This window comes from Molossus molossus, unplaced genomic scaffold, assembly GCF_014108415.1.
Source record: "Molossus molossus isolate mMolMol1 unplaced genomic scaffold, mMolMol1.p scaffold_m16_p_12, whole genome shotgun sequence".
NCBI lineage: Eukaryota > Metazoa > Chordata > Mammalia > Chiroptera > Molossidae > Molossus > Molossus molossus.
This window is the reverse complement of record NW_023425347.1, coordinates 89,214,284-89,236,374: the sequence shown is the minus strand read 5'-3', so window position 1 is coordinate 89,236,374 and position 22,091 is coordinate 89,214,284. Positions and strand designations below refer to the sequence as shown.

The window sequence follows — 22,091 nt, the reverse complement described above, 5'->3', positions numbered from 1 at the left end:
AATCAGGATTCAAAAACTGCTTAAGAAGAAATGTAACACTGGTCAATGAAAAGTTCTCCCCTTAGGCCTGGCCGGTTTGCTCAGCAGTTAGAGCATCGGCCGGTGGACCAGAGTCTCGGTTTCGGTTTCCACTAAGGGTACGTATCTCACTTGCAGTTTGTCCCTGGCCCGGTTGGGGTCATGTGGGTGGCAACTAGTCAATGTGTTTCTCTCACATCAATGTTTCTCTCCCTCTCTCCTTCCTGCTCTATCTGAAGATAAATGAAAAAAAAAAATGTCCTTGGGTGAGGAAGAAGAAAAGAAAAATTCTCCCCTTGGGTTCAGCTGTGCAGCTACAGAACCAGGGGCCAGGGCGCAGGAGCGTGCGGCCAGCTTAAAAGGTTATGTGTAAGATGTAGTGCTTTGAGTTGGACCTCAAGTGCAATATGGGACAATTCCTTCCTGAGTTGTGTTAAGAGAAGAAAGGCTGATGGGACACGAAGCTGCTCAGCCTGGCGAGGCGCAGCCCTTGCCTCCAGGTTTCAGAAGTGCAGGATCAGGAGGGGCAGGTGGAAGTTCCTGGAAACCAGATTTGGGCCCAGTGGGAAGAACAGTCAGTGCTGGCAGAAGATGGACTGGGTGTCTCATGGGCCCTGATCTCTGTCACCAAGAATGTTCCAGGAGGTACATCTTTCTTCGTGATGTAACCAAGACATTGCTATGAAGACAAAGAGCATACACTTTGGATGGGACAGACCTAGACTCAAACTACACTACAGCTTCAGTCAACAGTGGTCCGCACAGACGACAGTGGTCCCATAGAGTACACATGGCCTAAGTGTGTAGTCGTCTGTACCATCTAGGATTCTGTTTGCACAGCGACAAAATCACCCAATGACACATTTCTCAGAACATATTCCCATCATTAAGTGACACGTGAATCACTCTCCCTGAGCCTTCATGTCCTCTACAGCCAAATGAACCTGCAGACCTCAGGGAGTGCCCTCGTGGCCTTGGAAATCCCTGGGTGGCGTCTCGAAGCAGCCAATGAACATAAGCTGTTTATCACAGTGAAGCATCCTTTGGCCGCCCCACTTCCCCACACAAGGCCCCAAGCCTGTGCCAATCTGAGAGTGCCTCATGTTGCCCAAGCCTGCCACCATCCAACCTAGGGGAGGGAAGGTAGCAAGAGAGGGATGTGTCCTTCTGGTGTGTTAGGATGTGTTCAGTAGCAAGTAACAGAAAACTCCAGCTAAGGTGTTTAAACCATAAGAATGGCTGCTGCTCACTCGACAAGAAATCTGAGACAGGTGGTCCCAGGGATGCTCTGGTGCCTCGTCATGTGGTCAAGAAGCTAGGTTGGTTCTTTCCCCTCTGCCATCCTCAGGGCATCCCCAGTGTTTGCCTGCAGGGTCACAGGACAGCTGCCCTACCTTTCCATCCCCATCCTTACAGCGCTGCTTCCAAGCAGGATGAGCTTTTTGTTCCCTCGACTGTCTTTTCCTGTAAGAAGCCTCTTTCACAAAACCTCCAGCCGACTTCCCCTTACATCATGCATGACCCACTTGTCCCAGTTTTCCTGGTATTTTTCTGGTTAGTACTGAAATTCACAGGTCCTGGGAACCCCCTGAGTCCTTGGCAAATTTAAACTGATGGTCTCTCTACTTACATTCTGCTGGCCAGAACTGGGCCACACGTCTGTCCCTTAACCGATTCCACTAAAAGGAATGGAAGTGTTGCAACCAGTTTAAACCCATCAGGATTCACCTCCTGGGAGACTAGGCATGTTGCCATTTGAACCCATCTGGGGTTCTGTGAGCAAGGAAGCAGGATGACTGCTCGGCGGGCACCCTTCAGTGTCTGCCACACTAGCCTGTATCAGAAATTAGCAGAATCCTGCCCTAGACAAGGCTCTACTCCTCCCCACCGCACACATCCTCACCACCGTGCTGTGTGTGTGTTTGTGACTAAGCGTGAAAGAATTAGGAGCATGACAAGGATGTTGGGGGAGGGGGGGAGGTGGAGAATGGTCTCAAACGCAGCCTTCCTCTGTGGTCTAGGAAAACAAGTTTACTTACTTTAAATTTTTTTTAAAAAAACAAGTTTATTTTTAATTTGACCTTCATGTGGCCTAGTTAGTGTACAGTTCTCCGGGCATGGTATCCAAACAAGCAGATTCAGGTCCTAATAAGGAAGACCACAAAACAGCTGCTCTTTCTCCAAAGCTGCCCTATCCTTCCTCATTACGTAGAGACTGTGGAGGAGGGAGCATCTGAGCAGGACAGCGCTGCTGAGTGCACACTTAGGGGTCAGTCCTAGCCACGGCTCCTTGGGGACACGGGGTCACCCAGCCTCCTCACTTTCCTCTTGCCTCAGCTACACTCAGGACAGAACTGCCCTGCGTCTGACTTAGGGCCTACCCGACAACAAATCTCATGATTTATGAGATTCCAGCCCCAGGGCCAGTTACTTTATCTCAAAACTTTAAAGACAAAGACATTGAGAATGTCATTTGTAAACCGGGAAATGGAAATGGGGTTTCTTTCATTCATTCATTCATCCATCCATCCATTCATCCATCCAACCAAATATTTATTGAGCATCTACTATGTGTCAGGCACTGTGGTGTGCTGGGAAGCAAAGGGTGAACCTGACAAGATCCCACCTTCAAGACGCTGACACTCTAGAGGTGACAGACAGACAATAACCAAGAACTAATAGATATATATCATCATCATAAATATCATGAATATCAATAAAAATATCATAAAAATAAAGCCAGAGAAGGGGATAGAGAATGACTAAGTAGATGGGGGGGGTGGCTCCTCTAGATTAGAGGTCTGCAAATTACAGCCTGCAAGCTGCCATCTATTTTAGTAAATAAAATTTCGTCGACATACAGCCAAGTTCATTTATTTCCATACTGCCTATGGCTGCTTTCATGCTACGGTGGCGCCGTTGAGTAGGTACAACAGAGATACGATAGGACCCGCAAAGCAGAAAATATTTACCTTCTGGCCCTTAAACAAAAGTCTGCTGTCACAATGAGATACTATTTCATACCCACTAGAATGGCTATAATCAAAAAGACAGTAACGAGGACTGGCGAGGATATGGACAAATTGGAATGGAAATGTAAAAGGGCGCAGTCACTTTGGAACACAGTCTGGCAGTCCCTCAAAAGGGTAAATATAAATTTCCAAATGGCCCAGCAAGTCCATTCCTAAGTACGTACCCAAGAGAAATAAAAACATATGTTCACACAAAAACTTGTACAAGAATGTTCACAACATTATTCATAATAGCCCAAGAGTAGAAAAACCCAAACGCCCATCTACATATGAATGAATGAATAAAATGTGGTATAGCCATACAACAGAATATTGTCTAGCAATAAAAAGAAATGTAATAGTGCTATATGCTACAATATGGACCCCATCTGAATTATATCAGTGGGGAACCCTGTGGGCCATGTTTCTCCCAATACGAATGAACCCTGAATATTATGCTAAGTGAAGTCTTTCGTCTTTGTCCCCTTCCCAGCTTTTGGTGGCTCAGAAGTCAAGAAGACATAATGTGAAAACATGGTGCTACATGAAAGAAGCCAAGAAGGACCCCATATTGTATGATTCCATTTGTAAGAAATATCGAGAATAGGCAAATTCATAGAGACAAAACAGATTAGTGATTGCCCAGGGCTAGGGAGCGGGGGGGATGGGGACAGGGTGCAGCGTTTCTTTTTGCAGTGATGAAATCTGATTCTGGGGACTGACCCGACTCTGAAGAATAAAAGGCATTGGACTGCATACTTACAACGGGTGAATTGTATGGCGTATGAATTATATCTCAATAAAGTTTGTTTTAAAAGGTTTACCAACCTTTGCTATAGTCAGGGAAGGCCTCTAGGGAGGTGGCATTTGAGCTTCCTTTGTAATTGGCTCAAAGTTCTCAAACAGCAACAGCTGGCGTTTTACTGAACACTTAAGTGCCAGGCACTGTGTGAGGCATTTTATAATCACTACCTCATTTAATCCTCACAAAAATTGTAAGGCTTGATTACGGACAACCCCATTTAACAGATGAAGAAACGGGAGCACAGAGAGGTTAGGTGACTTGCTTCAAGCCACACAGCTGATAAATGAGAGAACTGGGATCCAATTCCCGGTGTTCGACTTCAAGGCCTATGCCCTTAACCACTGAGAAACACATTTGAACATGGTTCACTTTCCAGTCTCTCTCTTTTTTTTTTTCTTTATTGATTTTAGAGAGAGAGGAAGAGGGAGAGAGAGATAGAAACACTGATGAGAGAGAACATCGATTGACTGCCTCCTGCACACCCCCCACTGGGGATCTGGCCCACAACCTGGGCATGCGCCCTGACCGGAAATCAAACCGTGACCTCTTGGTGCAGGGGTCGACGCTCAGCCACTGAGCCACATCGCTGGGTGCTTTCCAGTCTCTTAATTACTGATCTTTCCCAGACCAGGAAGAGGGCCTACGCAAGCCGGAGGTGGGGAAGAGCACGGCCTCAAAGGACCGTAGGAAAGAGCAGGCCAGGTGCGAGGAGAGCGCGGAGATGCTGAGAGGTGTCTCTGGGCTCAGGAGGGGGCCTCACAGGGGGAGCAAGCCTCTCACAGAGTGCTTCCCAAATTTTAGAGGCAGAGACATTACCTAATGCAGGAAATGGGAGGAAGGCTTATATAAAATGCAGATTCCTGGGCCTCTTGGCAGAGATTTTGATTTAGTGGGTCTGAGTTGGGGACTAGAAACACAATACGAACAAACTCCCTGGGAGAGTCTAATGCGGACGGCCCGGGAACCACTGAGATGTCCTGCAGAAACTTCAAGGTCAGCACAAGACTCTTCGGGGTGCCCCCCCAAATCTTAGCAGTCCTCTTTTTCCATGCTTCCTGAGAGTCCAGGTTCCTGGCGCTCCGTCTCCCTGTGCCCAGAGATCCCCTCTAAGCATTTCGGGCCTGCTGAGCTCTGTTCCTGTTCTTTTCTCTCCCTGGTGTGACCTTTCCTACCTTCCTTTGCTCTGCCCCATCTCCCTCAAGAGGCCTCCTCACACTTCCCCTTCCCAAGGGCTCATCTTTTGGGTGTCTGCTGAAGTATCACTTCTTTTTTTTTTTTATCCTCACCTGAGGACTTTTTGCATTTATCTCCAGATAGAGCAGGAGGGAGAGGGGGAGGAAGAGAGAGAGAGAAACATCGAGTGGTTCCACCCACGTGACCCCAACTGGGGCCCGGGACAAACTACAACTGAGGTACGTGCCCTTAGCGGGAATGGAACCTGGGACTCTCCGGTCCGCGGGCCGACGCTGTAACCGCTGAGCCAAACTGGCCAAGGCAAGTATCACTTCTTTATGAAACCTTCCCTAACAACAGGCAGCTTTTCTTAGCACATCTGTAAAATGAGGATGAAGAGCAAATGAGCATCTGTAGGCAAGAAGTATGGCAGGCACTCAGTAAATAGTAGCTATTATTTTTATATTGCTTGGCCCTGGGCAGGTCAGTTACTGTATCTCTAAAATGGTAAGAGCTGGCACTGGCTGGTTTGGCTCAGCGGTTAGACCCTTGGCCTTAGGACTGGAGAGTCGAAGTTTGATCCCTGGCCCCCATGGGGGGGGATGCATCTCTCTCACGTGGATGTCTCCCTTCTACTCTATCTAAAAATCAATGCAAAAATATCCTCAGTAGAGGATTAACAAGTAAATAAATAAAAATGGTAAGAGCTCTTATGCCAAGAACTGTATTAAAACATACAATAACATACCTAATATTATTGTCATTTTACAGTTGAGGAAAGTGAGGCAAAGAGGGGCTAAGAAACTTGTCCAAGCCCTGGCCAGTTTGGCTCAGCCATTGGAGTGTTGGCCCACAGACCAAAGAGAAGCGGGTTCCAATCGGTCAAGGGCATGTACCTCAGTTGCAGTTCATCCCTGGCCTTGTTTGGGGTTGTGTGGGAGGCAACCAGTCGATATGTCTCTCTCATGTCGATGTTTCTCTCTCTCTCTCCCTCCCTTCCTCTCTATCTGAACAAAAAAAAGAAAAAAGAAAAAATATCCTCAGGTGAGGATTAAAAATAAAAGAAACTTGCCCTGGCCGGTTTGGCTCCGGGCAAGCATCGGTTAGAGCATCGGCCTGCGGTCCGGAGAGACCCGGGTTCGGTTCCCGCTAAGGGCATGTACCTCGGTTGCAGTTTGTCCCCGGCCCTGGTTGGTTGTGTGGGTGGCAACCACTCGATGTGTCCTTTCACGTCGATGTTTCTCTCTCTCTCTGTTCCTCTCTCCCTCCCACTCTATCTGAACAAAGAATGGAAAAATGTCCTCGGGTGAGGATGATAAAAAATAAATAAATAAATAAATAAATAAATAAATAAAAGAAACTTGCCCAAAGTTATCCAGCTAGAAATTGTATTACTTGGATTTCAACTGAGGCATCAGGTCCTTAACTCTAATCATCATGTTATACTGACTTTCATCGTTATGAGGTTCCAATATGATAACAAATGCCAGGACTCGGGCACAGGGCCTGGCATGTGGTAGGTGCTCAATAAGTGCTGGAGACAAATTTGAATTGAAGGGTTTCTGCATCCAGGGGGAAAGGGAAACATTTCTCAAAGACTTTACTGGTCATGTTGTCTCATGCTTTTTATTTGACAAGACTCAACATCTTAAGATCTCTAACGAGAATGGGATGTAAAACTTCAGGAAGAAAGAAAATCAGAATGGTGTTCCCCTCAAAGCTTGGTGGGTCCAAAGCCTGTCAACCTACTTCAGTGGGGGTGAGTGTGGGTTTCAGCTTCAGAACATTAAGAGGGTGCAGAGATACTGGAGAAGGAGGAAGGGCACAGGGTAGTTGATCTGGTTCCAAATATTCCATTCTCTTGCACCCAGCTTCTGAATCTCTCTGTCACTCTATATTGTTGTCACCTCAAATGAACAACTGAGAGAGATTCAATCTAAGGAGGAATCAGAGGATGAACTAAAACCCTGGGTGTTATTTTCCAATCAAGGTGCCACATGGAATGGAGACTCCCCACCCCTTTCCTGACTCCAAGTTCTTTCAACTCAGGTCATTAATCTCATCTACCCCCCTCTGAGTTCCATACAAAATTTAGGTAGACCGGAAAAACCCTCTTCTGAGCCTAGGTCTTCCCACAGAGTCAGACAGTTTTCCACCTGAGTTACGTCGATGGGAAACCCCGTGGGTAATGTTTCTTCCAACACGGATGAACCCTGAAAATATTATGCTAAGTGATATCTTCAGTCTGTGTCCCCTTTCACGCAGCTTCCCAGCTTTTGGTGGCTCAGAAGTCAAGAAGACAACAGGAAAAAGAACACCGAACAATTCTATTGATTGGACCCAAACCCAAAATATCAGGATTAACCCAAATCTCAGGAAAAATAAAAAAAAGACAATTCCGGTGGGGTTACGGGACACAAAAGATGACAAGAATTACTGCCAAAGAAGACTAGGAGGCTTTCCGGAAATGGACAACTTTCTGAAATGCTTGTCGAAACTCTTCGTTGAACACAGTGTAGATTATTGGATTGATGAGGGAGTTTAAATAACCCAGCCAGGTGAAGAAGTCGAAAAGGGCCGGGTGGATCCAGCAGGAGTCCCGGCAGATGGGGAGGACCAAAGATGCAACAAAGAAGGGCAGCCAGCAGATGATGAAGGCCCCCAGAATGACCCCCAGGGTTTTGGTGGCTTTCCTTTCTCGCGCAGCGGAGATCCTTTTGCGCTCCAGGACACTGTCCGCAAGCTTGATCTTCACGTGGTTGAAAAAGAGGGCAGAGCCCGCCAAATGAGTGTGCGCCTCGTGGAGGCTAGGGTTGAGAGAGCAGAGGGAGGACCCCGCGGAGCCTGTGATGAGCTGGGCTGTGGTGAAGCGCTTCCCGTAGAGCGATGGTGGGTTCAGGATGCGGTTCCGGGCGGCCATGTAGATCCGGCCGTAGAGGATGATGAGCAGCACAGATGGGATGTAGAAGGCCCCACAGGTGGAGTAGATGGTGTAGGAGATCTGAGAAGTGTTCACCTGACAGTCCGACATCTCTTCGTGAGCTTTGGCCTGCCGCCAGAAGAGGGGTGGGATGGAGATGCAGATGGAGATGGCCCAGACGATGGCGATCATGGCCGCGGCGTGGCCTGCTGTGCGGCGTTTACTGTACTCCAGGGCGTCAGTGATGGCCCAGTACCTGTCCAGAGCAATGACACACAGATGCAGGATAGAGGCTGTGCAGCATGTGATGTCAGAAGACAGCCAGATGTCACACAGGATTTGGCCAAAGTTCCAGGTGCGGGTGGTAGTATATGCGATGCTGATGGGCATGACCAAGATGGAAACCAAGAGGTCAGTCATGGCCAGGGAGCCAATGAGATAGTTGGCTGGGGTGTGGAGCTTCCTGGTGAGGAAGATGGTGGTAAGCACAAAGGCGTTGGAAAGGACTGTGGCCAGTGTGATGATGGCAAGAACCACAGCAAGAGAAATCTGGAGGGCTTGGCGAGTCCCTGGGTCCCAAGCTTCTGTAGCATTCAGAGATCTGTTGGAGGCCTCCTGGAGAAGGCCTTCCACTGACTGGTTTGGCGGGGACATTCTAGGTGGCTGTCTCTTCCCACAGACTTCGACACACACAGCTTCTTCTTTCACAGTTGTCTTGCCCACAGAACAAGGTCATCCTGTTCCGCATTGGTGAGGCCATTCATCAGAACAGACTGCGGTGGAAAGACCTCAAGACTTGACTATTTAAAGAACACTAGCTGGTAATTAAAGATCTTTCCTGAACCAGATGAACCCCAGGATGTCTCTCACTTGTCTGGAACTTTGCCCGGCAAATGGGCAAGCCCACTGGACACATGCTGAATTTGTTAGACATTTATCAGGATATCACACCAGTGTAGGCAATGCTCTGGGATTCTTGCCTTTGGCATTTTGGCTCCTTCCGAAGCTGTGAGATAAATGTGTTGAATGGGAACTTCAGAATTTCCCCCATCCTATTCTGAGTCCATTGGGGATTTCAGGTTGCCTCTGGGGAGCTTTTAAAACTAAAGATGAAAAGAAACACCAGCTGATTCAGAGAGGAAGTCCAGTCAACAGCTCCCAGTTTTCCCAGTTTCATCTTGACACATCATGAGGTACTTAACTTTGGTTCCTGTCCCACTGATCGTTTTGAGCCTGAACAGACAAAACATTCCAGTTACCAAGACTCGAAGAATGTATGAGCTGGGAGAAGGCAAAACAAACGGATCACTGTGAGTTCATGGAGCAGGGCACATGTTCGGAGTTCTGGGGGTTTAAAAAGAAAAAAAGTAGAGAGTTATGTTCTAGAAGGACAATTTGGACACTTGAGATGAACTGTAAGATGAAAAGAATACTGCTTAGTGCTGGCAGTGGTGCAGCGGAAGGGGCGTTCCCCCAAGTGACAGGAGAATATGGGCGAGGGCAATGCGCCCCACCCCCCCAATTCCCAGATGGGGCAAAGTATCATAGCTGTTGGAAGCATCACAGGCTTGTTACAAGTAAATGGAATCAGCTCTGTAAATTATGAATCAGAAATCCTTCTATTTATTCAGTGGAAAATAAACAAAGTAACTGCACAGAAAAAAGGGGGGGCGTGGCCAGGAAAGATACCAAATTACGATGTATTTCTCTAGAAATTGGTAGAGGAAGTGACTTTCCTTCTATTCATATGAAATTTCCAAATTTCCTAGAGTAAGCATGCTTGTCTCTTACCCCCATCTTCCCAAAAAGCAAAAACAGAACACCTTTTTGTTAAGCAAAGAAGTGAAACCTTGAGCATTTTTCCTGATGAAAGTTCAAATTCAGAAAATACATTTGGGCCTGGCTGGTATGGCTCAGTGGTTGAACATCGACCCTGCAGCAAGAGGTCGGTGGTTCAATTCCCAGTCAGGGCACATGCCCAGGTTGTGGGCCAAATCTCCAATGGGGTGCATGCAGAAGGCGACTAATCGATGTTCTCTCTCATCGATGTTCCTATCTCTCTCTCCATCGCCCTTCCTCTCTTTCTCTAAAATCAATAAAGAAAAAAGAAAATACATTTGGCTTTCCAAGTGGAAACTGGAAATTTAGTAACAAGAAAAACCTGAAGACTCACTTTCTTTTCCTCTCTGGCCTTGAATGTGGGTTTCGGTCTTTGGGACATCGGAAGCCCTGGGGCTCTTGGGGCATGGGGACCTTGGTATTGCTGATCAGAGGGAGGCAAACCAGAGGGCAGTCAGTGCAGGCCTATCTCTGGCATGACCCCAGCTGAAGTCCATGGAGCCTGGGTGTGTAGGGTTGGTAAGAGGAATGCCGAGACCCCTTACCCCCATCCACACCCCTAGTGTGTCCTCCCTGCCTGTGTGGAATGCTACAACTCCACCAGAAATCCCTATAATTGACTTAATTTCTTCCAGGTCAATTTAGCAAACAGGTTCTGCCCTGGGAGCATTCACAACCCAGAGAAGACATGTTGGACCTCAGAATGGAGCTGGCAAGACAGAATATGTATATATACATTTAAAAATGTGATCATTATAATTATGTATGAATTTGTTTTGTAGTTTGTTTTTTAACTTAATATATTTTGAACAATATTCTATTAATCACCCCCACAACATCATTCTTTTTTTTTAATCCTCACCCGAGGATATTTTTCCATTTATCTGCAGATAGAGTGGGAGGGAGATAGAGGGAGAAAGAGAGAGAAAAACATCGACCTGAGAGAGACACATCAACTGGTTGCCTCCCGCACAATCCTGACAGGGCCAGGGACGAACCGCAACCGAGGTACATGCTCTCGGCCAGAATCGATCCCAAGATTCATTGGTCCTCGGGCGGATGCTCTACCACTGAGCCAAACCGGCCAGGGCCACAACATCATTCTTTTTTTTAAAACTCTTTCCTTTATTTTATTTATTTATTTTATCCTCACCCAAGGACATTTTTTTGTTTGGATAGAGTGGGAGGAAGAGAGAGAGAGAAACATCGACGTGAAAGGGATACATCAAGTGGTTGCCACCCGCACAACCCAACCAGGGCTGGGGACAAGCTGCAACTGAGGTACATGCCCTTAGTGGGAACCGAACCTGGGTCTCTCCGGACCGCAGGCCGACGCTCTAACCGCTGAGCCAAACCGGCCAGAGCTACACACAACATCATTCTTAAGGGTTGCATATTGTTCCACTGGTTGGCTACCTTAAGGACAAGGGTTTCAATAGTCCAAGTTAAGAGGGAAGAGCAAAGGCCTAGAGGTCAGAAAGTGCAAAGCACAGACAGAGGACAGCAGAGACCAGCTGGCTGGAGTTCAAAGATCAGAGGTGGGATAGGAGATAAGGCCCAGGAGGTGGCTGGGGCCAGGGGTGGGAGGCAGCAAGGCTCCGGGAGAGTTTGGCTTAGACCACTGAGACAATCCAGGTTCCAATCCCTGTTCTACCCCAGCCTTCCTGTATGTCCTTGGGCAAGTCCTGTACCCTTTCTGAATCTCAGATTTCAAGTAAGGATTAACAAAATAAAAACAAAAATAAATTTGAAAAAAGAAAAGAAAAGAAACACCCACAATTTGGGGGAGTGGGAGGGAAGCTACCACATTACAGATTTGGCTTATTAAGGTTTAAAAATGAATCAACAGCCCTGGCCAGTTTTCTCAGGGGTTAGAGCGTCGGTCTGAGGACCAATGAGACCCAGGTTCGATTCCAGCCAAGGGCACGTACCTTGGTTGCCGTTCATCCCTGACCCTGGTCAGGGTCGCACAGGAGGCAACCAGTCAATGTGTCTCTCTCATATCGATGTTTCTCTCTTCTCTCTCTCCTTCCCTCCTAATCTGTCTAAAGATAAATGAAAAAATGTCCTCGGGCGAGGATAAAAAAAATAAAAATGAATCAACAGACATAGACTGAACATGGCCCCCTACTGACAAAGAGCCAACCAGTGCTCAGAGAGGTGATGTTACCCACCCAAGGTCACCCAGGTGGGAGTGGGAATCCGGGTGGAAATTTCCATTCTTCTCCACACTGCCTCAGTTCAGGAAGAGAAGCCTTAAGGCACATGTGCTCCCAGGAGTGAAGTTAGTTTAGGATCTTCTGGTGATAAGTGAAAATATGATCCCTCCTGCCCCACCCCAAAGCCTCCGGCTAAAGATTCCTCCCAATTTGATTCACACAGAAAATGTGAAGTTGGGTTGGAATTTTCTTCCTTCCAGACAGTCTGGGCCAGTGAGGCGCCCTCATTGCTCACGGGAGGCTGGTGCGCTTGCCCCACAAACCCATGCGGTCACTCCTTGGGTTCCAGGCATTCCACTGACCTCATTCCAGTGAAAGGCGTGGACTCGGAAAGTCCTGAGAGACTGGTGGGTGATATGCTGGAAAGAAGGCAGGATGGATTGCCTCAGTCTGCAAGAAGCCCTGCCATGAGGCCACCTCCCTCCTTCCTCTCCTGCCTGCTGTCCTTCCCCACGGCAAACAGAGTTCGGGGCACTTCCCAAATCCAGCTGCCTTTGGAGATACAGATCACAGCGCCATAATCAACAACCTCTCTTCCATTACACTTCAAATCATGAAATAAAAAATGTAAATTAAAACGAGACGATTCTCACCTAGCAGATAGGTATAAACATTTACTTTCTTTTTCTTTTTCTTCTTTGTTAATCTAGGTTTTCCTTTACTTACAGCTAACTGTATTCCATATAATAGGATATACAAAGACAAAAATGCTGAAGGATCCTTGTTCCTGGGAATCTGAAGCCAGTAGCATGCGGTTCTCCAAGCCCATCTCCTTTCTCATTTCGTCCTCTCAATAACCCCTCAAAAGCAAATACATGACCCACTTTCACAGTGGTGGGAAATGGGCCTCCCTCACTGTTCAGTAGGGGGTCCAACGTCTTGCTGCTAGCAAAGAGCCAGCCTAGAATCAGACCCTCCTCCCTCCAGGAGCAAAGAGAATGCTCCCCTGCTACACCTTCTGCATGGCCCAGTCTGCCGGAAGCCAGGTGTCTTCTGGGATTTTAGGAGTGGTGGCAGGTGCCAAGGAGCCTGCTATTGCAAGTCCGGGTGGAAGCACCCAAGTACACCCTTAGGTCTGAGATGGTGGACTGGACAAGCTTGGCGGGGATGGTCTCTCGCTGTAGCTGCTGGTAGGCCGCATAACGGTGGCAGCCCCCAAAGGAGTAGAAGTAGTCACCACCCTGGGCTCCTTTGACCCAGAGGACATCGATGGGGGGCACGCTGTCTGGGTCCTCCCGGATCGTGTCCACGAGCTCTGCACCTTGGCCGGGTCCAGAACAGATGGTAGCGGCCAGATGAGCACGTTCAGCGACACATTGTGTACCGGGGCGATGCAGCCCGAGTGGATGCTGCCGCCCTGCGCGCCGCCGCTGGGCCCGGGGCCTTCCGGGGGAGCCCTCCCCCACCCCCCACCCCCGCCCCGGCCCGCCCCGGCCCTACCCAGTGCTCCTGCCGCGCAGCCCCATCGCCTTTTTCTTTCTTTTTTTTATTAATTAATTAATTTTTGTTACAAATGTTTCTCCTGTTGGTATAAACATTTTCATCCTGATCATGTCATGTCATTTGGTAAGGGTGCAGAACAACAGGAATTATCAGCTATCACTAGGAGAGTATAAATTGGAGGAAGCTTGTTAGCAAACCATTTGTTATTATCTCACAAAGCTAAATATGTAGCGACTACCTCATGACCTAGTAATCTCGCTCCTAGGTATGCACGACAGACACCCTTGGATGTGTTCCTCAGCCGACAGCAGCAAGACTGGCCACTGTGAGAGCAACAGCGAGCAACCACCCCCACGTGCATTGACAACAGAGTGATGGAACGGGCGTAGTCCTGCGATGAGGGGCTTCAGAGAAGCAGAACCGAGGAGATCAAAGCTTCCCACGTTCTCACAAACAACACTGCATGCCAACGTCAAAGACATGCAAGAGGAAACAAACTGTTCAGAGATACAAGTATCTGTGGCAACACCAGAAGGACAAGCAAGGAAACTTTAAATATAAAATTACACCTGAAGCCCTGGCTGGTTTGGCTCAGCGGTAAGAGAGGACCAAAGAGTCATGGGTTTGATTCTGGTCAAGGGCATGTGCCTCAGTTGTGGTTTGGTCTCTGCCCTGGTCCAGGTCATGTGGGAGGCAGCCAGTCGATGTCTCTCCCTCTCTCTCTCCCTCCCACTCTATCTGGAGATACATGGAAAAAATATCCTCAGGTGAAAATTAAAAAAAAAAAAATTACACCTGGAGAGGAAAGGACATGGGAATATAATTGTGGAGGATGTTGAAAGGTATCAATGATGTTTTATTTTTTAAGGTGGTGGAAGATACATGGTTGTTTATTTATCTCCTTTAATCTGTAAGCATATTATATGTATATATACTCTTTTGTAAGGAATATTTTTGTTGTTTTTCTTCAACAATGTTGTACATTACAAAAGAAGAGAACCACACTACCAGCAATAACATTGATACATTTTGACACATTAACACCTATTGATATGTTTGAGTCCCAAAGATCTGGGTTCTGGCCCCAGCTCTGCTACTGACCAGGGTAGCCGAGGGCAAGTCACAACTTCTCTTAGTTAGTTCCTTCCGAGGTAAAACAGAAACATAAGCATGGCTATGCTGCCCCAAAGGGGTGCTGAGTAGTTCCAGCAAGATCATGTATGTGATATGCTGTAAACTGTAGTGTCCTGAACAAATGTAACCATGGTAACAAAGATGGAGGGCGGTGGCTGAAGCATGCATTTTGTGTCAGGCGGGCTCAGGTCCCAATCTCTGCTGCTCCACTTTCTCTCTGCAGCCTTTGGGCAAGGCACCCACACTCTCCAGGACTTGCTAATCCATGATCACAGGAGTTGGGGAAGAACTGGTAAGATCATGGATCCAAATGCCCAATGTAGTAAATGATGACTTGTCTGGTTTCCCTATGATGTGTCCAACCATATCCAGGTCTCCAACAAGGTTTCTTCCCTTACCAGAAACAAGGTGTCACTGTCCATCTTAGGGAGTGATGTCTGCCCTTGGCAGAACTCCCTGTCAGCCATACCAGGGAGCTTCTCCCCTGCCCAGCACCCTCCGGGAGCCATCACAGCTGCAGCAAGGACTTTTCTCAGCCTCCCCGCTGCCTAGCAGCATCTTCCCTGGAGTCCAGACCACCAGGACTCCAGCCACACCATGCAACCCCAGCTCTAGCATCTCTGCAGAGGGATGAGGGGGAAAAGCAGGCACACAGACCTGAGTTCCAATCCCAACTTGTCCCACAGGCCACTTCTGACCACAGCTGATTGGATCAGGAGGATACTCACCCAGTATGACCCAGACAGATTCTCTTTTGCGAATTTAGAATGGAGACTGTGAGCGGCTGAGCAGACAGATGATGGAGAGGGAGCAACCTGAAAGCTAAGGATCCTGAGGCTGGAATCAGGCCACAGTCATGCCCAAAGCCAGGGAAAGTTTAAGGGGAGCAGAAAAGCCATAAACAAACAAAAAAACAAAAAAACAAAAAACAGATCTGCAGAAAGAGGCAGGAGACTGGAGCAGACAGCGGAAGGAACAAAGAGAGAGAGAAGAACCACCTGCATGAGGAGAGGGGGAGGAAGGAGCCTTCCAGTCCCAGTGATACTCCTTCCAATCCTCAGAAGTCCAGGAGTGACCTCTGTAACCAGGAAACCTCATGGTACCAACCCATACTTTTCCTAGTTGAGCCAGTTCAAATGGACACAACAGGCCCCGAGAAACAGAAGACAGGATTCTCAGTTCCTTCCCATCAAGCAAACCCCACTGTGGATCTAGGCAATTCATTTCAGCACCTCCTGGCTATTCTTCCTCATCGGTAAATTGGGGTTAACAGCACCTTTCTCCCAGAAGGGCTATGTGGATTCAGTGAAGGAGGGCCTCACAGTGTCTGGCACGCAGCGGGTGTTCTTTCCATCACTCCTAACCAAGGCTTCCTGCCCCGGAGAGCACCACCTCCCCCTTCCGAAGGGTCCTGATTTTAACTAAGTGAGTCATACAACTTTGCCAGAAACAAAGAGGGTGTATGGGTTTAATGTATGCTCAGAAGCCAGCCTCATCCGCTTGGAGGGAAAAAACCAAGGCTCTGTGATGAAGATTTGTTGCAGGAGAATAATCCCCACTGAGGAATTCGTGTCTGTAGGTTCTTTCTCTGGAAGCTGTGTGGTACGGATGAGCAAGCCCTGCAGGGAAATGATTCTCAACGAATCTGCAGGGTTCTTCCTCTTGTACAAAGAGCATCCACAGCTATTTCATCTTCCTGTCTCCCGCGTGGGGTCTCTCCTCGGTAAATCAAAGCATCATGTCTACCTGCCGGGGCGTCATGAGGGTGAAATAAAAGAATATATGTGGGAAAAGCTCTGAGAAGTTTTAATGTGTGTGTGTGTGTGTGTGTGTGTATCTGTCCATAGCTCTCCATCTGTAGATCTACATCTAGCTGAGTGTAAGTTTTGATACCTAATCAGTATTTTTCTTTTCTTTTCTTTTTTTTTATCCTCACCCGAGGACATTTTTCCATTTTTTATTCAGACAGAGCGGGAGGGAGAGAGAGGAAGAGAGAGAGAGAGAAATATCGACGTGAAAGGGACACATCGAGTGGCTGCCATCTGCACGACACAACCAGGGCCGGGGACAAACTACAACCGAGGTACCTGCCCTTAGAGGGAACCGAACCCAGGTCTCTCTGGACCTCAGGCCGATGCTCTAATCGCTGAGCCAAACCGGCCAGGGCAGTATCTTTCTTTTTATTAAAGTTTTTTTTTTTATTGGTTTTAGAGGGAGGAAGGGAGAAGGAGAGAGAGAGAAACCTCAATGGGAAAGTGAAGGCCCGCAACCTGAGTATGTTCCATGACCAGGAATCAAACCGGTAACCTTTCAGTGCGTACAGGACGACACTCAACCAGCTGAGCCTGGGCTCTAGTCAGTATCTTGAGCAAGTCAACCTTTCACCTCAGTTTCTCTAATGATAAAATCTGGAAAATGTAGAAAATTAAAAGTAGCCAAACCAAAACTTCCACTCTCAGCTATAAAACCAACAAAAACATGTACGTCCATCAAAAGACTTGTGCAAAAATTGCTGACAACAGCACTGTTTAACAATCCCAAACTGAAAACCTCCCAAACGGTCATCAACAGAATGAATAAATCCATTGTGGCATATTCATACAGAATACTATACGTCACTGAGAACGGACCCCAGCTCCCCGCTACACACAGCCACGTGGATGAAACCTCACAGACATCAAGTTGAGCAGAAGCAAGCTCAACATGATGGCGCCATATGTGAGCCACACTTCATAAAGTTCAAGAACAGGTAAAACTGACCTACACTGATAGGAGTCAGGCTAGCATGATGCCCTCGTGGGGAGGGGATGCAGTGACTGGGAAGAAGCATAAGGGGGGCTTGTGGGTACAAGTCATGTTCTGTCTCTTGAGCTGGGTGTGTTCTCTTTGTGAAAATGCATCAGGCTGTACACTTGTACTTTGGGTACTTTTGTTTTTGTAAAAAGTTTACCCAAAAAAGTGATGGTTAAATGCCTAACAACCTTAGGCATTGGTTTTGCTGGTCAAAGGGAGACCCTGAGCTTGTCATTTAACTTTTTTGAGCTTCGTTTCCTCATGTGGAAAATGAGGACAATAACAGTACCATCCTCAAACTGCTACTATGTTTGAGTGAGCTTAATAGAAAGCACCAGCCATATGGTCAATGCTCCATAAATTCTAGTTAGTTATAATTAACAGCCCCGCCCTGGCAAACATGTTTTGAAAGAAACTTTCCAAACGATGTCATTCGATCAGCTGAGATTGCTGATGCCCTGAGAGATGGGTGACTTGCCCAAGACCACACAGCAAAGTCCAGCGTCCCTCTCAGCTCAGCTCGATGCTTCCACTACTCATGCTGCCTCCACCTCCACTTTCCTCTGACAAAAGGAGGAGTATATTTCCTTGGCCCTCAATTCTGGGTTCAACATGGACTAGTCATGGCCAAGAGAATGAGGCTTATGAAGAAGTGGGCAAAAGAGTTTTAAACTCTCACCATCTGCACCTAATTCTTACTACCCCTTGAAGCAGAGTTAGTAACCCCATTTTACAGATGAAGAAACTGAGGCCCAGAGAGGTAAAATCACTAGCCCGAGGCCACAAAGGTCATATGTGGCATAGTGGGATGAGAGCCAGAGCTGAGAAATTCTAGAATAGCCACTCCTGTCCACTTGTGGCTATTGAAGGCTTAAAATGTGGCCACTCAGATGTGTTGTAAATGTAAAAACCACTGGTTTTCAAAGGCTTAGTTAAAAAAAAAAAAAAAAAGTAAAATATCTCATTAATCATTTTTATATGTTACATGTTAATGTTTGGGTTATGTTGAGTAAATAAAATATATAATTGAAATTAATTTCACTTTCTTTTTTAACATGGCTACTTCTAAGTTTTCTATATCTAAAATTATATTGTGGCTTGTGTTATATTTCTCTTGGATAGCGCTGCTCTGGGACCAGTAGTCCTCAACAGGGGTGATATCGCCCTCTAAGGGTCATTTTGAGACTGTTCTTAGGGAACTCGCAGTCCAGGTAAAGGGGCTGAGACAATACAGGATGCTAGAGGGTTAGGAGCTGGAATAGTAATAATTGTAAAGTAATGGCCAATATTATTAGGAGTTTACTATGTACTAGACTCTGTTTTAGCGCTCTGCCTATATCAACTCATTTAAGTCTGACCACGGCCCTTCAAAATCAGTCCTATTATCATTATTATTATTATTAATTTCCATTTCCCAGTGGAGGTCACTAAGGCTCAGAGAAATGGCTTGTCTAAATCCCAAGCTAGGACTGGAACCTGAACTTGCTCGACTCCATGCTCCTCCATGCATTAAAGGTGTTGAGTAGCCCGTCCGGTGTAGCTCACTGGTTGAGCGTCAACCCATGCACCAAGAGGTTGCTGGTTCGATTCCCGGTCAGGGCACATGCCCAGGTTGTGGGCCCGATCCCTGGTGGGGAGCATGCAGGAGGCGGCCAATCGATGTTCTCTCTCATCGATGTTTCTATCTCTCTCTAAAATCAATGAAAAAAATATTTAAAGGTGTTGAGTAAAGTCAGTTCCACTCCCTTCCTCGTTCCACAAATATCTGCCCCACGCATGCCTGAGCACATTCTAAAAATCTTTGCTGGGTACCTGTTGTATGCCAGGCTTGATCACTTCCACCTGGAAGGGCCTCTTTTTACAGAGGGGAGGGTGCACGGACATTATTCAGTACTCGGCACAGCCCGAACAGAAGGCGGGAATGTGGTCCCTGCAGGGCTCCCCACACTGAATGTGCACAGGCGTTACCTGGGGACCTTACGGAAAATACTGGTTCTGATTCCGCAGGACTGGAGAAGGACCCAAGATTCTGTTTGTAACAAGCTCCCATGGACCACACTGAGTTAGTCGTACCAGGGATAATAGTAATGTCAACCCCAAGGTACAAGAAGGATATCAGAGTGTCAGAGAGGGAAGGACTCTTAAGAATCATCTAACCCAACTCCCTTATAGTACTGACGGAGCGAGACCTACAGAGGGTAAGACACTTGCCGAAGGTCACACAGTGAGTTACAGACAGAGCCCAAGTCTTCAGATTCCCATCAGTGTTCCTTCCACTGCTTCCAGTTTGCAGCAGGAACTTGAGATGAAGGACAGAAGTATCCACATGCTTCCTGGCATTTTTCAAGTGGTCCCCCTCCCCTCCAACACCCCCCCCCCTCACATCTGAGTTTCCACACTGGGGGAGTAATCCTGACAGCAGACTGGCAGGGCAGCCCACACTGTGCAAGAAGCCTTTCGGGCTGCATCCCCTGGCTCTGGAGCGCCTGCCCCTCACCACCAGATGCTGAGCATCTGAGTTCCCTGAAAGCACTTGAGCTGATGAGCTAAACCATTTCCAGGGCAGAGAAGAGGCTATCTTCTCCAGACTGGATAAACAAGGTACTAACAACAGGAATTCATTTCCTAGAAATTAAACACCAAATTTGTTAGTGTTTGCAGGCTCCAAACCTGCATTTCACCATCTGTTTTCCCTGCTGGGAGGCACAACACAGCCATGATTAGGTGCGCAAGTTTTGGAGTCAGGTAGGCTGAATTTGCTTCCCAGCTCTGCCATTTACTAATTCTGTGACCTTGGGCAAGTTTCTCAACCTCTGGGAGCCTTGACCATTTCAATAGCTACTTCCACTCTGGCCGGTTAGAGCATTGGCCTGTGGTCCAGAGAGACCCGGGTTCGGTTCCCACTAGGGGCATGTACCTCGGTTGCAGTTTGTCCCGGCCCTGGTTGGGTTGTGCGGGTGGCAGCCATTCGATGTGTCCCTTTCATGTCGATGTTTCTCTCTCTCTCTCCCTCCCGCTCTATCTGAACAAAAAATGAAAAAATGTCCTCGAGTGAGGATAAAAAAAAAAAAAATAGCTACTTCCTCATGCACTCAATAATTATGTACTGAAAAGTCCTATGTTGGTTTGAGAAACACAAATGTGGACCTGCTCCTAGGAAGACTTACAGTGGCCCTGGGGAAACCCTCCTGGAATCTGGGACCACAGACCTGATTGAGAATGACAGAAGTGTGAAGGGAGCCTTGGAAAAATAAGAGGGACAGGTAACCTGCAGGCAACCCTGAGATCTTCCTCTGAAAGTGGCTTTGAAGCTGAGCACTGGCAGATAAATAGAATCAGTAAGTGAAGAGGAGTTGGGGCCAATGACAACTATTCCACAGGACTGAAGCTTGGAGAACCCTTCCCTCCGTGCACCCCGATTCCTATTTCTTCATTTCCTATTGCTTACCAATTCAGAGACTGCACAGTCCAGCCCTTTTCTTCCATCTTCCTGTTCACTTGCACTCAGCAAAACAGCCCACCTCTAGCTTGGCTGAGACTTCCTCCTGCAAAACATTATGGTTCTGCCTGGTTGGTGTGGCTCAGTGGTTGAGCATTGACCCATGCACCAAGAGGCTGCCGGTTTGATTCCTGGTCAGGGCACACGCCCAGGTTGTGGGCCCGATCCCCAGTGCGGGGCATGCAGGAGGTGGCCAATTGATGTTCTCTCTCATTGATGTTTCTATCTCTCTCTCCCTCTTTCTAAAATCAATAAAGAAAAAAACCCATTATGGTCCTTTGCACAGGCTATTCCATCTACCTGGAATGCCCTTCCTCGTGTCTCCTTCAACCTTCTTGAGGTTCCTCTGGGCCCATAGGAATGGTAATGATCACTACCTCCTCCCCACCCCACTAGTCTCCTTATCATGCACAACACTGAACTCCCCTCAACTGGGCTCACTTGCTGACTCCCTGTCTTCCTGTTGGATTTGATCTCCAGAAGGCTGGGGGAACATGTGTGCCATGTGTCATGAAATCCAGTGCCCTCTCTGTAGGGTATCCTTCCCCCTCATCCACCCATCCAACTCCAATTTCAACCTCAGGATTGAATTCAATTGACTCCTCTGTCCAACAGATGCATCACATTTATGATTGACATGCATGTCTCTCATCATCCTGCAGTCCAATGCTGTGGGGCTCTCTCCCCCAAGATGGTATATTCCTGGAGCAGAGACCTAGTTTTGTTCATAGCTGTAGGTTTGGGGCTTAATACTTACAGTGGTTCGGTAAGGATTTACTCGAAGAATGATGAAAGAACACTTCTCTGTACCTCTGGCCCCAAATATCCTTTGGTCATTCCTCCTGGATGTCCCACGGGGGCCCCAACCTCAATGGAACCATCACCTTCCTCATCCATAGCAGTCCCTCCGGTTTCCTCCTTGGTAGGCTTATTCATCCATCCTCAACATTCAGACCCCCCCTTACTCAGCATTTAACTAATTACTTTTTTTAAATGTATTTTTCTTTATTGATTTTAGAGAGAGAGGAAGGGAGAAGGAGAGAGAGATAGAAACATCAATGAGAGAGAACATCAACTGACCACCTCCTGCATGCCCCCCCATTGGGGATTGGGCCCACAACCTGGGTATGTGCCCTGACCAGAAATCACAATGGTGACCTCTTGTGCATGGGCTGATGCTCAACCAGTAAGCCATACCCACTGGGCTTAACCAATTACTTTTATGAATGAGGAAGCA

The 22,091-nt window shown here is 47.5% G+C and overlaps 1 protein-coding gene and 1 pseudogene across 1 annotated transcript; both read right to left on the bottom strand.

The window, feature by feature from the left end:
* Positions 1–7,453: 7,453 nt before the first annotated feature.
* On the bottom strand, positions 7,454–8,644 carry HTR1D (5-hydroxytryptamine receptor 1D). Its single transcript, XM_036257039.1, has one exon. It carries the CDS (start codon positions 8,579–8,581, stop codon positions 7,457–7,459), a length of 1,125 nt encoding a protein of 374 aa, XP_036112932.1. The 5' UTR covers positions 8,582–8,644; the 3' UTR covers positions 7,454–7,456.
* A 4,342-nt stretch (positions 8,645–12,986) lies between these two features.
* Positions 12,987–22,091, bottom strand: part of LOC118626816 — a 66,535-nt pseudogene continuing 57,430 nt past the window's right edge.

Coding starts and splice junctions, on each gene's coding strand:
- HTR1D (XM_036257039.1), bottom strand. CDS start 8,581: ATGTCCCCGCCAAACCAGTCAGTGGAAGGCCTTCTCCAGGAGGCCTCC.